General features: G+C 40.7%; 2 protein-coding genes across 9 annotated transcripts in view; one reads left to right on the top strand and one right to left on the bottom strand.

Moving 5' to 3' along the window:
* lyrm1 (LYR motif containing 1) overlaps positions 1-422 on the bottom strand; it is a 16,780-nt gene extending 16,358 nt beyond the window's left edge. For 2 of the 8 annotated variants that reach the window (XR_006314837.1, XM_043712090.1), the window contains exons 1-2: positions 290-422; positions 46-119 (exon numbers count right to left, since the gene is read on the bottom strand). Coding sequence is in view for 7 of the 8 variants with exons in the window: in XM_043712090.1 (XP_043568025.1) it covers positions 46-119; positions 290-296 (81 nt within the window). In the remaining variant the exon portion in view is untranslated. Of the gene's footprint in view, positions 1-45; positions 120-225 lie in introns of all 8 variants that reach the window. The other 6 variants (XM_043712095.1, XM_043712092.1, XM_043712096.1 and 3 more) reach the window with 5 other exon arrangements.
* A 328-nt stretch (positions 423-750) lies between these two features.
* dcun1d3 (defective in cullin neddylation 1 domain containing 3) overlaps positions 751-25,389 on the top strand; it is a 43,826-nt gene continuing 19,187 nt past the window's right edge. Inside the window, exon 1 of the mRNA XM_043712087.1 lies at positions 751-1,219. The gene's annotated coding sequence lies outside the window, so the exon portion shown is untranslated. The remainder of the gene's footprint in view (positions 1,220-25,389) is intronic.

The raw sequence follows: 25,389 nt of genomic DNA on the forward strand, positions 1-25,389 counted from the left end.
AGGGGGAGTGGGGGGAGAGTGGGGGGGCGGTGGGGTAACCCTTGCCTTTTTCAGATGAAGCATCCGCCCGCAGTTCACTCTCCGCCGGACACACCGACCACCTCGAGCTCGTCGTCTTTCTGATTTTGCGATTTTTAAAACAAAATTAAAAACGTTAAGTATTTTCCAAACTGCCCGTCGGGCGGAGACCGAGTCACCCGCCAGAAAATAAATTTAAAAAGTTACTTTCGGTTTTGGGGCTCGGCCATTACCACAGGACGACAGGGATAGATAAAAGAGCGAACTATACCTAACATTAGAAAGAGGGAGGAGTAGGCGGCAGTGTCACTACCGTGAGGGGGCCAGGAGCAATCCCAACGGAAAACCGCCCTGTACGAGCACTGCGCATGCGGCTCACCCTCCCCGCGACAACGATTTGCGCATGCGGCTCACCCTCCCCGCGGCAACGATGTGCGCATGCGGCTCACCCTCCCCGCGGCAACGATTTGCGCATGCGGCTCACCCTCCCCGCGGCAACGATTTGCGCATGCGCATCCCCTTCATTTTTCCACACAAAAGCGCACACCCGGCCAGGATCCCGCGCCTTCACGATTTGCGCAGGCGCATTTCTCTCAACTCCGCCTGGGCGGATGGCTCCGGGAATGGGGTCTGCCATGCGCACGCGCATCACTGGCGACTTCGAGCGGATCGGGAATCACGCTCTGAACACTGCCCCGCGCGGCTCCAACACCTTCTGCGCACGCGCATATTCCCCTCCCCCCCAACACCATCCTCGCGGCGGGGGTGGCCTCGGTGTCATCTGCGTCATGGCGTCACTGTTGTCTGACCGCAAGGTTTGATGAGGTAATGCGCAGACGGAAAGCTGGCTGCCCGGCGCAGTAGGAAGTGATGAGGGGAAGTTTCTGTCTCCTTAGATTATCCGCGGAACGGTGGCCGTTTCTCCGCCCGTGCCCTTCGCGAAAAGCCGAACGTTAGTGTCCGTCCCGGGCGGCGATGCCTCTGAAAGGATCGGGTTGCCCGGCCGTGATGATGTCGTGAGAAGGCCCGGCGCCTCTCCTCGCTCCGAGGCCAAGGGAAGCCCGTTGTTGTTTCAGTGCCTGCGCGCAAGCCTCTGACTCCTCACCCTGAATTATTGCTCCAACAGCCGTCTGCCTTTTTGTTTTAAAAACCCGCTCTCCCGCCAAGCAGGACGATGGCCTGATCACGATTCGTGTTGTTTGTAAGTTTCTGCCTTTTCGCCACTGACCTGGATTTTAACACAAAACGGTGTGGGGTGACGGCTTTGTGTTTTGGTGAAGCAATTGATTCGAGTCTGAATCTAACAATATCCCCCCCCACACACACACACGTGGCACTTTCTACCTTATCTAGGTCTGTTTGAAAGGTAACTTTCGTTCTGTTCTGGGTGTTGAAATCTGGGCTGCCTGCTAAAAATGAGCGACGGCCTAATTTCTTCTTAAATCCGTGGGATGAAACGTTCCTTCCCATTGGGGGAAAAATGTTGGTCAGTCTGCGCAGCAATAGACACGTTTCTAAGCGAAGATTCCTCAGTGAAAATATAGAGGGAGAAGGACTTCAGGATAGATTGTTGACAGGTTGCGTTTCATGTCGGTAATCAATTATAGGCGTGAACAATGGTCCTGCACGCTAGCACTGTGTTCGAAAATGAAGTTGTAGTTTGAATGGGGGAGGGGTGGTTATCGAGTATTGTCGAACGGATTGTTTTAACTTGTCTATTACCTTTCCTGCAGTTGAGAATTTCACTCTTCTGGGATTGCCCTATAATTTCTGTTCTCGATCTTTTGCGTGTAGCATGTTACTGCTGAAATTAGGTTTCAGATTAATTCATTAAAGGATAGTGACAATCTGATTTCAAGTGCTCGTTTTATATAGTTAAAAATCACACAACACCAGGTTATAGTCCAACAGGTTTAATTGGAAGCACACTAGCTTTCGGAGCTTCTAATTAAACCTGTTGGACTATAACCTGGTGTTGTGTGATTTTTAACTTTGTACATCCCAGTCTAACACCGGCATCTCCAAATCCTTTTATATATGTATTGCTAAAGACTGTTTTCCCTCTAAAAGCACAACTTATTTCCACAACTTTAACAATCTTGGAATGCATTTTTACAGTCAACATGTTATTTTCGGTGGGCAGTCATTTTTGAAATTCAGCAAATAATTTGCATACAACAAGGTCCAACAACAAAAATGCATTAGTAATTAGAGAATTTGTTATAGGAATGTTCATAGAGGGATAGATATTAGTCTGAATGCCAGGTGAGATCCCAATCTCTTAGTCATAGAGATTTTATAGCATTCAAAGAGTTCTGTTGTGTCCACACCAGTCATCAAATATGCATCTGTTTTAATCCCATTTTTCAACATTTATGTTATTGAGTTTCAACTGTTCATCTATATAGTTCTTAAAATGACTTGAGGGTTCTGGTCTCTGCTACCTTTAGACATTAGTTCCAGATACCTACAACCCTCTGGATGAAAAAGAAAATCCCAAATCCACTCTGAGCTTACTGGTCCTAACCTTGAAACTGTGCTCCCTGGTTATTGACCCCTCTACTAAGGAGAAAGGTTTGTCTGTATCCATGCCCCTCAGAACATTGTACCATCTCAATCAAATTCCCCTCCACTTCTCTGCTCAAAGGAGGACAACCCTAGCTGAAGTGGCCTCTCTTCATAGCTGAGTTGCTCCAGCTATGGCATATTTGGATTTCTAAAGGCAGTTAGTAAGATGTCATAAAATGTGCTGCACAAGGTATAAGTTCTTGACCTGCTGAGTTTCTATGATTTCTAAAAAAATTTCAGATCTTCAATTTCTGCAGTACTTTGCATTTATTCTAAAGGCTCTTGAGTTTGGACTAATACTTTAGAATTGGTAAAGGTTGGTTAAAGGGCAGAAACCAGAGTAGCAGTTAATAGGTTTTAAAAAACCCAAAACAACTATGGATGCTGGAAATCAGAAACAAAAACAAATTGCTGGAAAACTCATCATGTCTGTCAGCCTCTGTGGAGAGAAAGCAGAGTCAACATTTCAAGTCCAGTGACTCTTCTTCAGAACTGAATAGCTGGGACAATTTTGGGATGGAGGGGAGGAATAAATGATAAGTGGAGATGGAGTGTTGGGGGGTGGAGAGAGAGAGAGAAAAAACAGCAATTGGGCTGACAAAGGATTGGGTAATGGTCAGCCTGGGAGAATTAATAGCTACTAATGGGGACCATTTCTGACACTGGATTGGTTTTGGTAGCAGTCTGTGTGATGCAAGGATTGGTTTGTGGGGGTTGGGGTAAGGATATAGGAAAAGGTGCTCAATTATTGAACTGTATTGAGTCCTGAAGGTTAAGGTTAGGTTTCAGTTTGGCAAGCAGTAACTAGAGAAGTCTGGAATTTCTGAGATCCCATTATTTATCATGGTTGAAGGTGCTGAGTGTAACCTCATAAGTTTTGTTGATGATGAGCTAAGTATGAAAGTCTGCTAGGAAGAGGATATAACCTACAAAGGCATTTTATATTCTTGAGTAAGCAAGGAGGTGACAAACACAATGAAATGATAGGAAGTGAAGTCATTTACTTCAGTAAGAAAAATAGATCAATACTTTTCAATTAGAACCTACTAATAGATGACTTCCCAAGGAATGTGGGTGTGCCTCTACAGCTAATACAGAAAGTTAACATACTGGTAAAGCAAGAAATTAGAAAGTTTTTTTTGGCACAGCAATTGCTACATAGAAACTAGGAGCAGATAGGCCAATCAGCTCTTTGAGCCTGCCCCACCATTCAACACAGTCTGTTTCCACTTTCTCCCCACCATACCATTCGATCTCTTTAGTACTAAGAACCCTATCTAGGTCCTCTAACATTAAATATTTTGGCTTAAATTGCCTTCTGTCATTGAGAATTCCCCAACTCACCACACTCAGTCCTAAATGACCTATTGTGTATGCTTAAATTGTGACACCTGACCTGGACTTCCTGGTCATCTGGAGCATCCTTCCTGCGTTTACCCTGCGTAGTCCTGTTAGAATTTTATAGGTTTCTATGAGAAAAGCAAAAAATTCTTGTACAGAGCTTTGAGACAGACTATGCATAGTTTTGCTTTCTGTGCCTAGAAGTATTTGCCTTGGAGAACATAAAGATATATAAATTAAAAACAGGAGTAGGCCATTTGGCCCCTCGAGCCTATTGTGCCATTCGATAAGATCATCGTTGAATCCGATTGTGGGCTTGACTCCATATTTCTGTCTACCCCTGTACCCTTTGTGCCTGATAGACAAGGGAGTCAATGCAAATTCAATTGATTAGTTCTATGAGGGGAGAAAGCAGAATGGGCCTATACTGTTAATGAAATATGATATGATGAAAGAACCTGATGTGGTGGGTGTGATATAAACCTGTGGGTCAGGTGGGACTTAAACCCAAGCCATCTGGCTCAAAGGTAGGCAAGGCATCACTGCTGCAAGACCCTTAAAAAATAACCAATTTTGCAAACTACGTAAGTGACTTTGGACCATATTTTGGACTATAAATCGGAATGGGAATATGAAGAGAGTAGAAATTAGAGATCAGTTATATTAATTGGTGAAGGAGGTAGGGTTGGTGTGTAATACTTGTTTCTTTTAGGTTCTAAGTAGTCATAAAGTATGGAAACAGACCTTTCACTCCAACTAATCCACGCCAAACCCATGTTCCCGAACTAAACTAGTCTCAATTGCTTGCGTTTGGCCTATATCCCTCCAACCGGTTCCTATTCTTGTACTTATCTAAATGTCTTTTAAGTGTTGTAACTGGGCCTGCGTCCACCGCTTTCTCTGACAGTTCATTCCACACACAAACATCTCTGTATTGACAAAAGAGTTGCCCCTCATTCTTTTTTTTTAAAAGCTTCCTCTTCTCACCTTTTTTAAAAAAAAAAAGCCCTTTAGGTTTGAACTCCCCCACCCTTGAGAAAAGATCCTTACCTATGTCCTAATTTTATAAATCTCTATAAGGTCACTCCTCAACCTCCTATGCATCAGTGAAAAAAAGTTCTAGCCTATTTTTATAACTCAAATCCGCCATTCCTCAAATCTTTTCTGAATCTTCTCCAATTTAATAATATTCTTCCTATAGCAGGGTGACCAGAACTGCACAGTACTCCAGAAGATGCCTCACCAACATCCTGTACATCCTCAACATGGCATCCCAACTCCTATACTCAGTGGTCTGAGCAATAAAGGCAAGCATGTTAAACGCCTTTTTAACTGCTCTACTACATCCTGTGATGCAAATTTCAAAGAATTATGTACCTGAACCCCTATGACTGTCTGGTCTACAACACTACCCAGTGGCTTACTATTAATAGTATAAGTCCTGCCTTTGTTTTACCAAAATGCAGTACCTCCCGTTTATCCAAATTAAACTCCATCTGCTATTCCTCAGCCCATTGACCCAATTGATCAAGATCTGTTTGTAATCTTAGATAACCTTCTTTACTGTCCATAAAACCAACAATTTTGGTGTCAGCTGCAAACTTATTTACCATGTTTCCTATTTTCTCATCCAAATCATTCATAGAAATGATAAAAGTGGACCCAGTACTAATCCCTGTGGAAGGCTGCTGGTCACAGACCTCCGCTACCACCCTTTGTCCTACCATCAAGCCAATTCTATATCTAATTGGCCAGCTTACTTGGAATTCCATACGACTGATTAGTGTACCGTGTGGAACCTTGTCAAAGGCTTTACTGAAGTCCATGTAAACAATAACTGTCACTCTGCCTTCATCAATATTTTTGGTTACTTCCTCAAAAAAACTCAATCAAGTTTGAGTCACAATTTCCCCCTCTCAAAATCATACTGACTATCCCTATCCCTTGTCTCTTAAAATGCATGTAAATCCAATCTTTCAGAATCACCTCCAACAACTTACCCATCACTGATGTCAGGATTGTAGGTCTATAATTCCCAGGCTTTTCCTTATAGCCTTTTTCTGAAATAAAGGCACAACATTAGCCATCCTCCAGTCCTCTGGCACCTCACCTGTGGTTATAGATGGTACAAATATCTCTGCTAGGGGCCTGCAATCCCTTTTCTAATTTCCCAGAGATTTATCCACCTTTATGTTTTCTAAGACCTCCAGAAGAATTACTCTTCTGTAATGTGAACTGTGTTCAAAACATCAATACTTATTTGAGTTATCTACCCTCCATTTCTTTCACCACAGTAAAAGCTGACGTGAAATATTCATTTAGTATCTCCTGTCTCCTGAGGTTCAACACTTAGGCGACCTCGTTGATCTTTAAGGGGCCCTATTCTCTCTCTGGTTCCTCTTTTGCACTTAATGTACTCGTAGAATCTCTCTGGATTCTCTTTAACCTTATCTGCGAAGGCTATCTCATATTTCCACTGTGCCCTCCTGATTTCCCTCTTAAGAATGCCCCATATTCTTAAAAAAATTCATTTGAATCCAGTTGTCTATATAGTTCTTTCTTGCTCTTGATTAGAACGTCAATATCTTTCTTCATCCATTGTATGCTACTCTTAATACTCCTTCACTCTAATACGTATGTAACGTCTCTGAACTCTCATTGTCACACTTTTGAAAGCCTTCCACTTGTCAGTCAACCCTTACCTACGAACAGTCTACTCCAATCAACTTTTGAAAGATCTCATACCATTAAAATTTGCCTTAGCTTTTATGGAAAATGTATCCTTTTGTGATTGTTTTAAAGCTAACAAAATTAAGATCCCTCGTCCCAAACTGTCCCCCTACTGACACTTCAATCACTTGCCTTGTCTTATTTCCCAAGAGGTCAAGTTTTGCTCCTTCTCCATTTTGTATATTGATAAAGAAAATTTTCTTGAATCCATTTAACGAATTCCTCACCATTTAAGTCTTTGACTGGGACTGCCATTGTGTTAATGTTAGAAAAATTAAAATTCCCTACTGTAACAACTTATTATTTTTGCTTATATCTGAGATCTCTATACATATTTGTTTCTTAATTTCCCTCTGACTGTTGAGGGGAATTTGGTACAATTCCATCAAGGTGATCATTACTTTCTTATTTGTAAGTTCTACTCATATAGTTTCACTGGACAATCCCTCAGAAATATCTTCTTTAGTTACATTACTAAATGTTTTTCTTAATCAAAAATGCCACTCCCCTCCTCTCTTCTCTTTCTATCCTTCCTATAACATCTAAAACCTTGAACATTGCGCTACCAGTCTTGTACTTTCCTCAAGCAAGTTTCTGTAATAGCTATGATGTCTCAGTCCCATGAGTTCATCAGCCTCACCTGCAAGACTCCTTGCATTGAAATAAATGCAGTTTAATTCTTCAGGATTACCTCATTCTCATGTCTGCCTTTTTCTAATTAAATTGCTTCTTTCTGATTCAGAACCATCCTCATGTGTCTTTATATTTCTACTGCTTAGGAACCCCCCTGCCCCCCAGAATTTTATTTGAAAGAATGCACATCTGCTACAGAAAGTTCTCAATTATTACACTGGTGCTTGTTTGGATTATTGATTTCTCATCTCTTTTAATGGGCTGTTCATTCACAAGTATGTGTGTCTGTGGGGTGAGAGTGCAACTAACCAACCCCTGCAAACTGCACATGGTTCAATAAAATCATATTGTAGTGGCCATGGGAAGTCAAAGATATCTGACGTCTTAGGAACAAAAATGTTAAACGTACTGTTATTTATGCAGTGCATTGAGATTTCCGAGTGGGGTTCTGGATTCTTCTGGGCATCAAAACATTGTGATGGTACTGCTCTTCTACCACTGAATATGTACAAATAAATGAAAGTTTATATTTTGGGCATATGATTAAATTTTAAAATATTCCATAGTGTGTTGGGGCAAAGAAGTCTTCAGTTGTAAATAATACTAAATACAGAAGTATTGTGTGCAGTTCTGTTTCATACTGCCAAAGGGAATGGAAAGGAGGTTCACCAGGCTGATTCCTGGGATGATAGGACTGTCTAATGAAGAGAGATGGGGGAGACTAGGTCTATATTCTTCGGAGTTTAGGACTATGTTAATTTTAAAAAAAGACGTTTTCCTTGGCTTTGGCGTCTAATGCCAGAACAAAAGGCAGGCCTTTTACAACTGAGATGAGAAGAAATCTCTTCATTGCATTCTCCATCCACAAAGGACAGTGGGAGATCAGTCATCAAGTGTGAGAGATTGATTGATTGTCTAGTTACTAATAACATCAAAGGATTTGGGGGAAATAGCATAGAATTATGTAATTGAGGTAAATGATCAGCTTTATTTACAAATTGCACAGCAGGTATTGAGAGGCTGAATGGCTTACTCCTGCTATGATGAGTGCACTATTGGTGTGTTAGCCTCTTAGCTATGATACTCGATTAAGTTTGATCCTAAATGATACTTGAAGTTTAACTCCCTTTTGAGTTATATCCTGCCTTTGGGCAAGCACAAATATAAAACAAAACTGTGCATGCCGGACAGCTGAAACAGAAATTGCTGGTGAAACTTAGCAGGTTTGGCAGCATCTGTGGGGAGAAAGCAGAACTAATGTTTTGAGTTTGGTGACTCATCAGAACTCTTCTGATGAAGAGTCACCAGGGCACAAAACATTAAGTCTGTTTTCTCCACACGGATGCTGCCGAACCTGCTGAATTTCATCAGCAATTGCTGTTTTTTGTTTTGACAAACCCTTGGGATCAAAGAAAAGCAATTTTAAACAGCAATTTTGATCAAGAAGAAATGGGGTGTGAATGTAGATTCTGGCAGTACTTATATTGGGTGGGGACTGGACTGGGTGGTGCGATTATATCAGTAAATCATTGCATACTTGGGGATCAGGATTTGAATGCACTTTAAAACAGTGGAATGTTAAGTGAATCGAGGTTTGTCAAACTCAATCTGACACACCTTTAAATTCAAGATAACTGATTTAACCATACCTCAGTGCTAACTGAACCAAACATCCCAGGCGTGGCACATGTGGAAAATTCACTTTGGTGCATTTGGGAGTTCTTTAGGGTTGGAGCTGAGGGATAGAAGAGGAAAAACTGTACTCTGACCTATCTGCCTTTGCTTTACTAAACATGAGGCTACTTTATGCAGTAACAAATATCCAAAGTGAAAATCACTGTCAAGAAACAACCTAATTTTTCAGCTTGTTATGCTGGAAATCTGAAACACAAATTGTTGGAGAAACCTAACAGGTCTGGCAGTATCTCTGGAAAGAAACTGGTTAATACTTTGAATCCAGTGACCTTTCTCAAATATTGTTTTCTCCACAGATAGTGCAAGATCAGCCGAGTTGTTCCTTTTTGTCTTGATACTTAGCGAGCTAGTTAGATTATTTGGAGAATTAAATATTTTGTGGCTCATTGGTAGTATCCCAAACTGGGCCAGACTGTTCACGTTCAAGTTCTACCCAGGATATGATGGCAGGGAGGTGCGTCATAACATGTCCAGACATGCTGAACTTTTTTAAAAAAAATGATAGTTGTCAACATTTTTCTTGATCTAGTTAAAGTTGATGTCTGTAATACCAGTCACACAGTTAGGCTTAACTGGAACAGGCATTTTGAAGATTTGTACATGTTGAAGAGGTATTTCAATAAGGGTGGTGACTTTTTTAACAGCTCAATTAATAGCTAGACCTGTCCCTCATGCCTGTTTCTTTAATTCCTTCTCTCTTTTGATCTGTCTCCCAGTCCTGCCAATTAAATCTTCTTTGTAGTCTACAAGCCCCCCCCCCCCCTCCCCCGCAACACCATTTTTATAAATTGGAATGCTGTGTGTCCATGATTTTGCACCCCCCCAAGATCCCTGTCTCATCCACCCCTGTCTCATTGGAACACATGGCCCTAGCCATTTAGCACCTAGAATTCTATTCTAACTTTTGACATTTAAACACCATCTTTCTTTGAAAACAAGCTTTTGGTCACCACATCATTGCCTTATTTTAATCCGATTTGATCTGATGTGGATATGCCTTGGGACATTTTGCTATGTGAAGGGTGTTATGTGAAAGTTATTTTTGTAACTGTAGAGCACAGACTGTTTTCAACGTGAGAACTGCATTCTCTTCATTTATTTATCTTTCAGGATAAGGACTGAGGATTTTACTTCATTATACTTCGTGGTCCTTCCCTCTTCGTGCCCCTCCTCCCCCCTTTCGAAAGTCAGTTGTAGGTATAAAGGTTCTCTGTAATCATTCTTGGGTTATGCTGTGGTTTCGCTCATTTCTAGGCAGTAAACTGTGCTCTGGATCATAACCCCACAATGGCCATTTACCAGCCTAATTGATGGTACTGAAACCTTTCCGGAAAAGAACACAAAATACTGATTATTACAGGACTAAATTTTGACTGAGGGAAAGACCTTAATAGTATTGATATATACATGGTTAGTTATGTAATGTTTGGATATTTGACTTGACTAATAATATCTCTGATCAATAAGGTATGAATGTTTTAAGGGAAAAGAAATTGTGAAAACAGCCGAAGAGTAAAAATACGAAGTGTGCTAAAATGTTTTGCTTTTGGAGCATATGATTTCTTGTGGAATCTTGAGCACTCCATTTTGCTGCCAACCATTATCTGTTGTTGAACTGTGAATTTCAATTGTTGATTTCACATGAAGTAATGTTGTGGGTGACGGAGTACCAATCACACATGGAATAGAGCTGTCTGGTTGAAGCCAGCACATTGAGTAAAGTTGGATACAATACAAAAGTACCATTATCGACAACATTCTAAGCATCTATTATTCATGAGAATTGTTTTTAATTAGAAAATATTTGTCTATAGCCTTTTTGGTTGAAATTAAAAGGTACAGGTTAAATCTCTCATACCATTTAGAGGTAGATGACTGAGCTGAATACTCCAGTTGCATACTCAATAGGGAAATAAAATGCAGATTAATTTGAAAGATTGAATATATTCTCATTAACTGGTCAGGAAAAATATATTGGAGGATCCTAGAAATATATTCAATAACGCTCCACTCCAGTAATTTCTGGACACTTCTTTCAGTTAAATATCAGAGACTGAAGCTGTCCTGTCACAAATTCTGCTCTCGCCACCAATTTTGATTCCTGTACACTGGTGGCTATATGAGGTTGAACCAGACTGTTTGCACCGTGGTGTTAAAATTTACTCTTCTACCCACATTATTGCAGAGTCTTTCTCCATCCGCCTCTGTAGCATTGCCAGCTCTCTCTGCCTGTCTCCTGTGCTCATCTGTGTCTTTGCTAATACTCCAGTGCTCTCTTGGCCAGCCTCCTACGTTCTACTCTATTAAAAATAAACATGAACCAGGTTAGTCAGCCCCTGGTGAAGCATTCCAATTAAAAATAAAATCAAAGGAGTAACGGAGACCCTGTTAACATTCTACTCTGTGTAGGTTTGAAGTCCTCTAAAACGCTGTCCATACCAAGAAAATAAGAGCATGATGGGGCCATTTAACCCTTTGTGCCTGTTCTGTTGTTCACTGAGATCATGGCTAATCCAATTCAATAGGTTGTCTTCGACCCATACCTTTAATTTTTAAAAAATGATATCAACCTTAATTTTAAATTCAGCAATTGCTGAAACCTTATATGCTTACCTTCATTGGTCTCTCAGAAATTGCTTTATTTTATAATTCTTAATTATGTTTTCAAATTCTCTATGGCTTTGTCTTTTGCCATAGACACAGGAGGCAATGTGTCTACTTTACATTTGGCTTGTAAAGTTTGATCTGCCATATAACGAGATTGGGGCTAATCTGATGATCTTTTCCCCGTAATCCTTGATTTCCTTACTAATTAAGAATCTGAGCATCTCTGCCCTGAATATACTTAACAACCCAGTCTTGCAGCGTTCTATGGTAAAGAATTCCACAGGTTCACCTCTGAGAGAAGAAATTCTTCAACTGAGTGAGAAGGTGCATAGGGTATAAGCAGACAGGGAAAGAGTTAAGTTGAGTTTTGTAAAACGAGAGATTCAGTTGAGCATGACTCAGATCAAATAAGAACTTAGTTAACAATGGGATGCTGGAGGCAAGGGTAATGAGTTAACAAGGTGGAAAAGCATTCATTCCGTAGATCCACTTAACAAGATGAGGTAGCATTCAGTATGTGAGGTCAGCTTAACAAGGTGAAAAGTGTTCATTATGTGAAGTCAGTTAGTCATTGTGTAACAGCAGATGGCTTAATCTTTACTTTGATTGTAACAGTCACCCAATTAATATGTATGTTGCCTTATCTGAGAGCCCTTGCTCCTCCCTGTAAAATGACTATATACTTCATTGAGAAACTGCTGTTCCAGAAAAGACAGTGAACTCATGTCTGTGCACATAGGCAATCATTCTCTCTCCCCCGGAATAAAGATGAAAGAGGTAAAGCTATATTGTGTAACTGAGAGTTTTGCTTTGTCTGTGGTGGTGGTGGTGGTGGGAGGGGGAAGGAGGAAGGAGGAGGAGGAATGGGATGACATGAGATTAGACCCACTAGTCCTATGCTGTCTCATAAGGGAAACCACCTCTAGCCTTTGAAACCTCCTAAGAATTTTATGTTTTAATAAGGGTCACTTCTCATTCTTTTCATCTCTATTAAATACAGGGCCAACCTACTCAAGCTGTCCTCTATATCCAGGATCAGCCTAGTGAATGTCCTCTGATGTCAGTATATATTCAACAAATTGACAAATGTTCACAGTATTCCTAAGTGTAGTCTGGGTTTTAGCAAGACTCCCTATGTTTATGCTCTATTCCCTTGGAGGTAAAAGCTGACATTCTATTTGCTTTCCTTGCTACTTGATGTACTTGGGTGCTAGCGTTTTTGTGATTCATGCACCAAGACTCCAAAACTCTTCTGTGCTGTAGCCTCTGGCAGTCTTTCCCAATTTAAATAATAGTTGAAAAGTGTGGTGCTGGAAAAACACAGCAGGCCAAGCAGCATCCGAAGAGCAGGAGAATCTCGGATGCTGCCTGGCCTGCTGTGTTTTTCCAGCACCACACTTTTCAACTCTGGTCTCCAGCAGCTGCAGTCCTCACTTTCTCCCAATTTAAATAATATCCAGCTCCCTATTCTACCTTCAAATGAATAACCTCTCATTTTCTCATATGTACCAAGTATTTGCTCACACTGTAAGCCTGTCTGTGACCTCCTGGAGACTGTCATCCTCCTCACTCTTCTTCCTACATATATTTTGTCACAGACATGCTGATAATGCGTTCACTTCTCTCAATGGAGCTGGTTAGCCCAGTAGGCTGGACAGCTGGTTGGTTTACAATGTAGAGTGATGCCAACAGCTTTGGTTCACTTCCTGCGCCAGCTGAGGTTACCATGAGTGTCTCTCCTTTTCAAACTCTCCTCTCACCTGGGGTGTTGTGATCTTAAACCACACCGGTCATTTGAGTGTAGCCCTATGGTCCTCTTGGATGGCAACTTGTGGCCCAGCACTAATTGATTAGTTACAAGCTGCCATCCTGAAAATTGCCCTTTTATTTCAACTGTCTTCTCTTAGCCAATCTGTACTATTATACAACCCCAACCCCAAAGGCTGTTAAATAGAAATAGCTTTATGTCTGGTGTGTTGTTGGACACATTTTGGAAATCCAGATATACTCCAAATATGTTTCCCTTTTATATGGCTTATTACCTTAAGAAAATTCAAAATTTGTTAGGCATGATTTCAACTTCATTAAGCCTTGCTGACTTTTCTTAATTATACATTTCTAAATGCACTATTACATCCTTTAAATTAGACATTTAATATTTTTCTCTCAAATATTTACCCTTTTTAAAAATTAAAATAAAGCACTGGAGAAACTCAGCAGGTCTGGAATCATCATGTAGAGAGAGAAGGAATTAACGTTTGAACAAATATGCCTCTTCAGTTCATGTTAATTCTGTCTTACTCTCCACAGATGTTGTAAATATGTTGCTGGAAAAGCGCAGCAGTTCAGGCAGCATCCAAGGAACAGGAGACTCGACGTTTCGGGCATAAGCCCTTCTTCAGGAATTGAAGGGCTTATGCCCGAAATGTCGATTCTCCTGTTCCTTGGATGCTGCCTGACCTGCTGCACTTTTCCAGCAACACATTTTCAGCTCTGATCTCCAGCATCTGCAGACCTCACTTTCTCCTCTCCACAGATGTTGCCAGACCTGAGTTTCACAACTACGTTGTGCTTTTATTTCAGATTACCAGTATTTTGTTTTGAGCTGCCTGTTTGGCTCCTTCCCTTTTGTCTTAGACTCTTGGACATTTTCCAGAATTTATGGCAGTATACTACCAGTGTATGTCTGTGACTACTTAGGATGCAGATCATCATGTCTTGGAGACCTATTGGTCTTTTGCCCCATTAGTTTCCCTGTTGCCCTTTCCCTCTTGATAGTTATTGTATTTATTTTCTCCCTATTGTTTGTCCCTTGATTTTATATGTTTGGAATGTTATTAATGTTCTCTACTATGTAAACCGATGCAAACTATTTATTTGATTCCTCTCCCATTTCCCAATTGCCCATTATTATTTCCATAGGCTCTTTCTGTAGGACACCTAGATTCACTTTGGTCTCCCTCCTCCGTTTCATGTATTTTACAAAAAGAAAAGCTCTTACTGACTCCTTTTTGTGTGTCTTGCTAGTTTATTTTCTTAACTTTTTGTTGTCTGTTGTTTGCTTCTAAAACTTTACAATTTTTTTGCCCTACAGTATAAGTACTGTTAGGGAGCCTGTATACAGCATTGTTTTGGCCTTATTTCATACCTGTCCCCACATGGATTGTAGATCTTGCGATTCAGTATCATTTCTTGTGATTACATTTGTACTAACTCGTACTAATACTATCTCGTACTAACCAAGCTATCCCATCATACTTTCCTTCCTGTCTGTCCCCTTTTTTTTTGAAAACATCTCTGAATATTTAGCTTCCAGCTTTGTTTTCCTGGTAACTATAATAGCTCTCCGATCATGTCTATTAATCTCAATATGTGCCATTAGCTTTATTTAGTTCTGAACAGCATGTGTATTCAGATGAAGGACAATTAGATTTGGCTTTTGGCCTAAGGAGCATCAGGTCTGAGGAAGGGTCACTGGACCTGAAACGTTAACTCTGATTTCACTCCATAGATGCTGCCAGATCTGCTGAGCTTTACCAGTAATTTCTGTTTTTTTCCTAGCTTGAACTGAGTTTGCATAACTGATTTTATGTACACCCAATACAAAGGACAAAGCTCCATTATCTCTGTCTGCTTTGCTAGCCCTTGAGAACTCTGCACTCTAGTTCTGGGATTTTTAACTTCTGTGATATCGATGGTGCCTTCAGTTACTTGGACCCCAGACTTTGAAATTTCCTCAGTAAGTCTTTAGAAATCTCAATCTTCCTTGAAGCTGCTCATTTAAAATTACTTGAAGTTTTTCATTGGTTTTATTTTTGAGATTCTCCTACTTTCACTGCAAGAATAAGATGTTATAATATTATAGTGATGGCCGGAGTAAAACTAATTTGTTGAGATAACAGGATGTTTATTTACAGCTAATGTTTCACATCCTGAACTTCCTTTGTATCAATCTGCTGCAATTATCAACTAACTCTGGGGAATTACTGTATTGGTTGCTGTGCAGAAATGAAACTTCCTGGTTTTACCAGTTTACTAGTTTTAAGGTAGGTATATGGGACTATGTGAGTTACTCTTACAGAGCACTGACACAAACACTATCTGTTCAATGACCTCCATCTGTGCTGTAACTATTCCATTATTCTATTCTCTGAAATTGCTTGAAACATTCTTCTACTTTTTGTTTAAAGTTCTAAGCATAGAAATAATTTAAATCTATATATAGTACCTATGAAATCATTTATCCATACATTCATCGTTCATGACTTAATTTTGGAATTTCAAGTTTTTCTGAACTATTCAACTAACATGAAAGCAGCAGCTACGAGGGAAATATTTAAAAATAATGTGATTTCGCATAACCAGTTGGTCCAGAAGATTGTGTGTCTGTTGTTAACATGATTGTGAAATTTTCCTAGCTTGCCATTTTCATGTCTCACTGTGCCAGTGTTTGTAGATCCTGAATTGCGCAAGTTTGACTGCTTTACTCCATCATCTGCTGTCCTTCAGTGCTAAGATGATGTCTGCTCGTGGTTGAGTTTCTGCTGTTGGTCTTCGTAGAATCATACAGCACAGAAACAGACCACTCGGTCCAACTTGTCTGCACCAACCAGACATCCCAATCTGACCTAGTCCTATTTGCCAGCATTTGAGCCGTATTCCTCTAAACCCTTCCTATTCACAGACCCATTCAATGCCTTTTAAATGTTGCAATTGTATCTGCCTCCACCACTTCCTTTGGCAGCCCATTCCATACGTGCATCACCGTCTGCCTGAAAAAGTCACCCCTCAGGTCCTTTATAGATCTTTTTCCTTCTCATCTTAAATCTATGCCCTCCAGTTTTGGACTCCCACCCCTAGGAGAAAGACCTTGGCTATTCATCCTATACGCGAACAGGCCAATTCTTGAACCACAGCTCTTTGGGCACATGGGCCCAAAGGTTAGTGGGTTCCAGAATGTGAAAGTTACCTTTCCTGTTCTTTGCCACTGCTCTGTCTCATCATTAAGGCATTTGGATTTGAAGCACGATGGAGTTTGATGGACAGTTTATTACCATTTTGAGCAATTAGTGGCAAACTCCACCTACTCATTAGTCCAAGTGCTGCTGTGCTTCAAAGAGCTTTTGAATTCTCTACATTTAATGATTCACACTGAGGGGAAAATAGCAAACTGTGAAAGAGGATGAAGGATAAGCTTGCTAAAATCAACAATACTGTGGTGTTATGATGATGCTTATGAATCAAACAGAAACTCTTGATAACTCTATTGGTTTCCTAAATTGACACACACACTCCACACATGCTTCTAAAATTTAGTATAATAAACACAATTTGAACTTGCTCGTTAGGTTATTAGATGCAAACTGAATTTGTTAATGTAAGCAGCAAACATATGATACAGTATGGGAAATGTTCTGTTGCAGGACTATTAACATCAATTTTGTTTTCTGATTATTTTGTAACTTGTGCCAAATTCAGGCTTAACAGTATAACAAATTTGAGGGTTAAGTTCATTCAAGGGTGTGATGTCTGTGCATCAATTTCTCTACCAAGAGTGTGGTGCTGGAAAAGCACAGCAGGTCAGGCAACATCCGAGGAGCTGGAGAATAGACGTTTTGGGCATAAACCCTTCAGGAAGCCCTGATGAAGGGTTTATGCCCGAAACGTCAATTCTCCCGCTCCTCAGATGCTTTAGGGCGCACACACAGGCAGGTTTGTCCCATCATTCCCACCAAAGAAATTTATAGAATGTGTTTTTTCTCCCCAAGGTTTAACCTGACATACATGCAACCAAAACCTGCACAGCTGAAATCGTAGCAATTTCTGTGACACTTCCTTGTCAACCAAGCTTAACGTTTAGGTGTTACTAAGTTACTAACGATGCATACGCAGTTTTCAGGATTTTAAAGTCAGTCTGTGTAAATGGCTTTCACTTGCTTTGAAATCACAATCCGTTTGGGTGTGATTAATATCACACCACTGAAATGGTTAAGAAAAGCCTTGTGGGTCACATTGTGATTACATACATTTATAACTGAGTCAGATGTAGCAACTAAAATTTAAAGCAGTCATTTTCTAGCTTGTAACAACACTTTAAAAAAAATAATAATGGCTTGTCGTTGTCATCTTCCCATTTGTCCATCTCCTGTAAAGTGTTGCCGATATGGTGAGGATATCCTGGGCAGAAGGAATAGTACATTTTTTATTTTGTGATCAGGCGTTATAGTGCTGATCTTGTAAATATGAATTAACTTCAATCAATTACCTTTTCCGGGTGGGGGTTGGGGGGGGGCGGGGGTCATGTTGAGAAAACAAGTGTAAAGATGGTTTGCACCACTGTCAAACAGAAATCAGTAGCATCATTCAGACCCTAACTCTCCACTTTAAATGCCCTACTGCTTACAGTAATGCCACAAGTTTGTGTTATATCTCAAGGGTGACCAGAAGCCTGTTTTCTCAGTCAGCATTGCAGCGTTCTAAATGTTTTAGCCAGATCGCTCAATGTTCTTGTTTTCAGTTCCCTTGAGTTCCCGTCCCTTAACCCAGTATTCATGTCCCATTTCCTTTTGTCCAATCAGGATGAGAAAGCTCATTGCAGCATTTGGGCTACGACAGTTTCAAATGTAGGGGATTGTAGTGCATGTTGACTAGGAGCCAGTGCTGCAGATGTAGACACCGGGTCAAATGTTCATAACCCTGACACAATGAGCAAGGCCTTGTTAGTGGTTATAATGGGAAAGTAGAATTAAGATTCCCAATTGGCACCATAGTTGCCAACCCTCCATGACTGGCTTGCAGCCTTCAAGAATTAGCCATCAGAACCATACTTGCCCAACTCTGAAGAAAAATACAAGGATATTAAAAAACATTTCTCTTTAGCAAAGATAAAATTACTGAAAACTGAATGTAAAAAGTGCTGTTTGGCTGACAGTCAAGCTTAATCCAATTGGGTGATGAATCTTTTGCATTCCAGTTGATGTAGGAAGGCAGTAGGTCACAAGCATGGATTTGTTGGCTGTTGAATGGTTAGAGCGTGGGGGGCAAGTTATGTGGTAAAACCTCCAGAAATGCATTTAAACATAGTTGGCAACCCTGCACAATTACTGCACCAGTGCACCTTAGGATTCCTCTGGGAACCTAATGCAAATGTAACTCACTAACAGAAGTTTACATACAAGGCAGGAGTGTGCCATTCAGCCCTTTCAATCCTTCTTTGCCATTTGATAAGCTCCTGGCTGATTAAATTGTTGCCCCAATTCTACTTTACTGCCTACTCAAACTCTTAGAATCTTGAGTTACAAATTGCTTCTGTCCTAGAAATATTCAACGACCCTACTTCCACTGTCCCCTGAGGCAGAGTGTTTCAAAGATCCATGAACCTAGTGTCATCTCCTCCAACACCAGTTGAAGCAAAATGCTCAGAGACAGAGTTTTGCCTCCTTCATCTTTATCCTGGGCCCTGGAGGGAGAGAGAACAATTGCCCATGTGCACAGAGACATGAGTTCATGGTCTTCTCTGGAACAGCAGTTTCTCCATGAACTATATCGTCATTTTACAGGGAAGAGCATCCAGATAAGGCAACATACGTATTAATTGGTGACCGTTAAAATCAGTGAATGTCAGTAGTAAAGATTAAACCATCTACTGTTACTCAATGAAAAACTGACTTCACATAATAAATACGTTTCACCTTGTTAACTGACGTTACATACTGAATGCTACCTCATGTTGTTAAATGGCTCTACACAATGAAAGCTTTTCCACCTTGTTAACCCATTACCCTTGCCTCCAGCACCCCATTGTTAACTGCAAGATCTTACCTGATCTGAGTTATGCTCAGCTGAACCTATTATTTCACAAACCGCAGAACTTAACTCTTTCCTACCTGCTTATACCCCACACATTCTCATTCCCATCTTTTATCATTTCATGATAACCACCTAGATGGTACTACCAGCTTTCATAAGACTCTTGACAATCAATATTTGTTATTGACGCACCGCATACAGTGGTTATAACAACAAAATTACTAGTCCATTACAGTAAATAGAGTGTGAAGAATCCTCCCATGTAAAGTTCTTAAGTCCACAGTCTTTAGTGACCACTCCATCCCCTCCAAAACGAGTGGAAACGAGCCTGTTCTCCAAAATCCCCTTTAGTGAAGTCCAACCTGAAAACAAAATTCAGTCTGTTCTGGCATCACTCCTCTGAGAAATCTGATATCTTGGATAAGGGCAGTTAAACGCTTCACAAAACTGATGAGACTTCCGTCCTTGCAGAGATGCTTCAGATGGAGGATGCCAGCGCATCTGAGTGTGAAGTGCTGCAGCAGCAGCAGGGAAGGTGAGTGCAGCATTCTTTGCTGCTTCTGCTCCCTCTCTGCTGTTAAATGTAACAAGCCAGCTGGCTTTTATGATGTTAGCTTGATCAGTGAACCTTCATATCTATTAAATGATTGAAAGACAAGGTAAAGCTCACGTGGTTTATGAAGGCCACTGACAAAAACATACCAACCTCTTCACAATAGTTAACTACTTCACTTTTCATGCTCATGACTGGGGAGCTGATTGAATCCTATGGATCGGGTTGTGGAGGGGTGCATGGTGGTCTGAAGGCATGCTTTACCTATGATTGGAGAAACTCTAGAGATGATGTTAGCTGCTGAAAGTACCTTTGCATTTCCTCTCTCATTCCTTCCTTACCAAAGTGGATATCAGTATGAAGACAGTCACATATTTAATTGTCTGCCTATTTCAACATTCCCAGTCATCTTGAAGTCTATTACTCTGTTCACTGTTTATGATATTATCAAGTTTTGTACAATCCGTAACTTCTAAGTTGTACTGTCTAAACAATTCAGTCAATTATAAATAATAATCAATGGTCCTAAGATGCCTCCATACAGGTTATTCAAAAATTACTTTCCTTTTAACAAATTGATACTTGGCTAATGTGAAAACTGTCAGGATAAGTATTTCAAAAGTCTGGAACAACAAGGGAACAACAAAATGTTTCCTGTGCTTTAGCAATTGAAGAGACAGTTCCACTTCAGATTTAAATCTCAAATTTTCGTGCAAAACAAATGCAGAATATACTAAAATATGTTTTCCAAATGAAACTTCCCAAATAAAACATTCTGAATTATAGTGGCAACTTTGGTGGAGATCAGCATTCTTTGAATTTGCAATATGAAGGGGGCCAATGAAACCTTAACAATAACAGAATTTAAACAGCTCAGCCTCAAATTTTAATATTCTTCTTTTTGTGAACACTGGATTAAAAACACAGCAGCAACAAGATATTGTAATACAATACACTCATCTGGCTAAAGCATGACCACTGACCCAACTTTTTATTTAAATATAGGCATTGTAGAATTTTTGAACAATTCAGGGGCTCGAGGCACTCAATTTGCTTTAAGTTTACAAGTTTGATATTTTAAAAAATGACATAATGCTGTATAATTTCAATGTAAAAACAAAATCTGCCCCATTGTGTAGCCCACAAAATACATTGAGATCCTGATTCAAACAAGGCAAAAGCAGTTACTTAAAAGGATTTTCTGAACCAGATTTTAACAAACCAAAATTTTTAAACATCACACACTCTCAGCATGGCACAATTTACACTGAAACTTTTCTTTTTCAACCCAAGTATTAGTATAACCTTAATTTCAGTGTTTTTTGCGTTTGTTTGCATTCTCTCTCACTGAAATTACACTTCTCAAAAGAGAGAGCCCTCACAGCGGACCAATTCAAGCCACTCTCTTCTGCCAGAACAAAGACACTCAGACCTCAACTTTCACCACTAGGGGACTGTAACCCCTTTCTCACATTAGTCCTCACGGGGGCTTAATCTCCAATTAAACACAGAGTTCAATGCCCATTTAAACGCAGAGAGCTTGAAGCCCAGCATAGTGTGGTGGACTCTCACCTCAGTACCGCGCAGAGGACTCCAACCTCAATCACACGCCCCCTCCCCCATTCCAATGCAGTGCAGAGGACTTGAACCTCTGCTTGTCAGCGCCCTAGTGAATCTATAGAATAGAGAGTGATTGAAGTAGGGGACCGTCTCCAACGCACAGGAATAATGAGAGGGACCAAGATTTAAAATCTTACCTTGTGGGCCCGTCCGTCTCGAGACACCAATGTTCCGGTTGGCTGCTGACACTGTCCGATTGTAGCTATCTGTGAGGATCCTGCTGACTATGCTGATATTGTCGTCCAGATCTCTTCTTCCCTGCCCCGCCCCTAAGTTTCTGGAGCCCTTTGGATTCCTTTTGTTCTGGCATGTTGCAATTCACCCTTCCTTTGCCCACCAATGGTTGTCATGTCTTTAGTTGTGTGGGTCTCAAGCTTTACAAATCCCTCTACTACCATAAGGTCACCTTTAAAGCCCGTCTCTTTGTCCAAGCTTTTGGTCACCATGTTTACTTTTGTGTCAAACCTTTTTGATTGAATCACATTCTTACAAAAAAGCATATATTATATGAGAGAGAGCGAGAGAGAGACAATAGTGACTTGCAGTTTCCTGTTTGTACCATGTCAGAACTGGCATGATGACTCCAAGGCGCGCACACCACAGATGCTGTAAGTTCTGAAAAACAGCAAATGTTCAAGTCAGGTAGCATCTGTGGAGAGAGAGATTTCCAGCCAATTCCCTTTCCTGAAAAATGAAAAAGAAATATAGCCATTCTTTAGCAAGTAATGGGAAGGTGGGTGGGGCAGAGGAGAATGAAAGGAAAGGTGAGTGAGAGGTGGGAGAGATTGAATTTTTAGAAGGGATGTTGCTAGAGGGTGAAAGATAAATCAGGCATTTTATGGCAATATGGTTTGGGATTAAACTTTGGTCAATGATTTCAGACCGTATGCTGCAACCAGACTGCTGCTCTGTAAACACAGCCAGAATTTAATTACTGTGTATAAAATACCATATGATGTCACAGCATGCAAGTATCCCAAAATGAAGATCATAACAGGATAGTGCAAAACGGTTAACCATTCTGTGTGGGAGCCATAAACCAAAATTACCAAACCTCTCCCAAATAAAGAAATCACCAATAAGATTTCACATTTTGCAAGTTTCACTGTATGAATCAGAAGCCAAGGCAAGTTTCATCCCTGGCTGTAAGCTTGTCTTTGGATTTCTGGTCAGTTTAACTGTATTGCACGCACACACTTTTCTGTTCTCCCATCTGCAGCTGCTTTCTTTGTGTCTGGCTATATGGCTGTTATATTTTAACTACCTTTCTGTCGATACTGCTTGCAGGTCAAGGGTCACCAGTTCATATGGGCCTATGCTACTTGTTCAATTTACAATTGACTTCTTTTCACTTGATACATGTTCTTTCAAACATAATTAAAACCAACTATGGATTCATCAGCCATTTTAAAGAGCTTGTAAATTTTCCTTCCTATACTGCTTCTGGGTTAAAGGTTGCTGGAATTATAAAGTTGGTCTGAATCATATCTATTATGGATGAGGCAATGGCATAATTAGCCAGAGATTCAGGTAATGTTTTGGGACTCCGATTTGAATTCCATTATGGCAGATCCAATTTGAATTGTATGACAGCTGGGCTTCAGTCTAATGATGACAATAAAGCCATTGTTATCCAATTAGCCAACTGGTTCACTCATGTCCGTAGAGAAATAAAATGCAATGTGATTGACTCTTAACTGCCCTTTGAAATGACCTGAAAATGTGTTGCTGGAAAAGCGCAGCAGGTCAGGCAGCATCCAGGGAACAGGAGAATCGACGTTTCGGGCATAAGCCTGAAGAAGGGCTCATGCCCGAAACGTCGATTCTCCTGTTCCCTGGATGCTGCCTGACCTGCGCTTTTCCAGCAACACATTTTCAGCTCTGATCTCCAGCATCTGCAGACCTCATTTTCTCCTTGGAAATGACCTAACTGTTCAATTTTATCAATGGCTAAAAAGTTTCAAAAACAGGATTGAAGCCAGATGGAGCACCTGGCATTGACCTGGACACAGGAAGTAACAACTCTACCCTATTGACACTGCTCTTGACACCTCACAGCCTAGTTCAAGCCATAGTCCATGAAGGTCATACATATAGAATCGTACTTGCATGCACTACCTCAATCACCAACCCTCTGTTTTGTTGCATCCCACTGGCAGGCGAGGTAAGCAGAGTTCATGGCACAGTGGTACATAGGAGGGAGTATATCATTAATGTGAAGAAGGGACTTCATCTCCACCAACACTGTGGTGGTGATCAATCTTACTGATTCTGTCACAGACAGATGAATCTGTAATCATCAGATTAATGCGGATTAAAGTCAAGTATACTGTCCTTTGTTAATTCCATCACCACCTGCCACAGATCCAGTCTAGCAGCAATGTCTGTTAGGACTCAACCAGGTAGATCAGGAGTGATGCTGAGCACTCAGACAGACACTGGCTTACCATAATGCTGAATGGGATAGGGATTGAACAGATTTGCCATTAGAGCTGACATGAAGTGGGGCAATTTTTTTTTGAGTGTGAGGGGGCATTGGAAATGCTGGGGGAGAAAGGGTGTTGATAGTTTAGATTTAAGTGATTGGAATGTGAGAATGACAGACAGTGGGACATCTGTTCTTTCCAGTTTTGAAGTTAGACACAGACCAGTGTTCTGTTATTTTCCAGAAGCAGTGGCTACAAGAACAGGTCAGAAGCTAGAAATATTGTAGTGAGTAACTCAATACCTGATTTTCCCCAAAGCCTGTCCACCAGGCACAAGTCCATGAGGGTGATGGAAAATGCCCCCACCTCCCTGGATGAGTGTAGCTCCATGGGATATGGGTGTTGCTGTCTGGTCCAGCATTTATTGCGCCAAACCTAGTTGACTGTGAGGGTGGTATCAAACTGTCCCCTTGAACTGCTACAGCCCATGGGGGTATAGGGAACCTCACAGTGCTGGAAGGATCGGAGTTCTAGTATTTTGACCCAGCAACTGTGTAGGAATGGCTGATATAAAAGGGTAATGCTGAGCTTAGAAGGAATCCCTTACGTATGCTACCCGTGTCCATAATAGGTATCATGGCTATGAAAGATGCTGTCAAAGGAGCAGCAATGAGTTGCTGAAATATCTAAATGAGATTCCAGATTAAGGAAATATATTAGAATCAGTGCTGGCCCAGTGGAATATTCAATTGATGCCAATTGTTTATAAGATTTAGGTGAGAGGAGAGAGATTTTAAAAGGGACCTCAGGGACAACTTTTGCAGAGGGTGGTGCATGTATGAAATGAGGTGCAGGAGAAAGTGATAGAGGCAGGTACATTTAAAAGACATTTGGACGTACATGGATAACAAAGGTTTAGAGGGATATGGGCCAGACGCAGGCAAGTGGGACTGATTCAGTTTAGGAAACCTGGTCAGCATGGATGAGTTGGGCCGAAGAGTCTGTTTCTGTGCTGTATGACTCCATAACTCCATTGTCAACTCAGCCCAAATTAGCCACTAATATGATGCCCAAAATGACTGATCGTGCTGGAAAGAAAGCATATACTCAGATAATTACCAGAAGCAAAGAATATTTGTCAACAGTGATGGTACATTTTAATAGACTGAAAGTGGGATGCAAAGGGATCAACACCAGATGAAGATTAAAAGGAATGAAAAGTGGACCAGTTGAGTTTCAAATTTGAATTTAAAATTGGCGTACAAAGCTTAATTTTTGTTTCATTCTTTTGGGAGTTGTGGGTGTTGCTGGCAAAGTCAGCATTTGTTGCTCTTCCCTAATTGTCTTTGAGAAATTTCTGTGTTACTTATAACACTCTTTTTAGCAAAG

This window comes from Chiloscyllium plagiosum, chromosome 21, assembly GCF_004010195.1.
Source record: "Chiloscyllium plagiosum isolate BGI_BamShark_2017 chromosome 21, ASM401019v2, whole genome shotgun sequence".
In the NCBI taxonomy this organism is placed as follows: Eukaryota; Metazoa; Chordata; class Chondrichthyes; order Orectolobiformes; family Hemiscylliidae; genus Chiloscyllium; species Chiloscyllium plagiosum.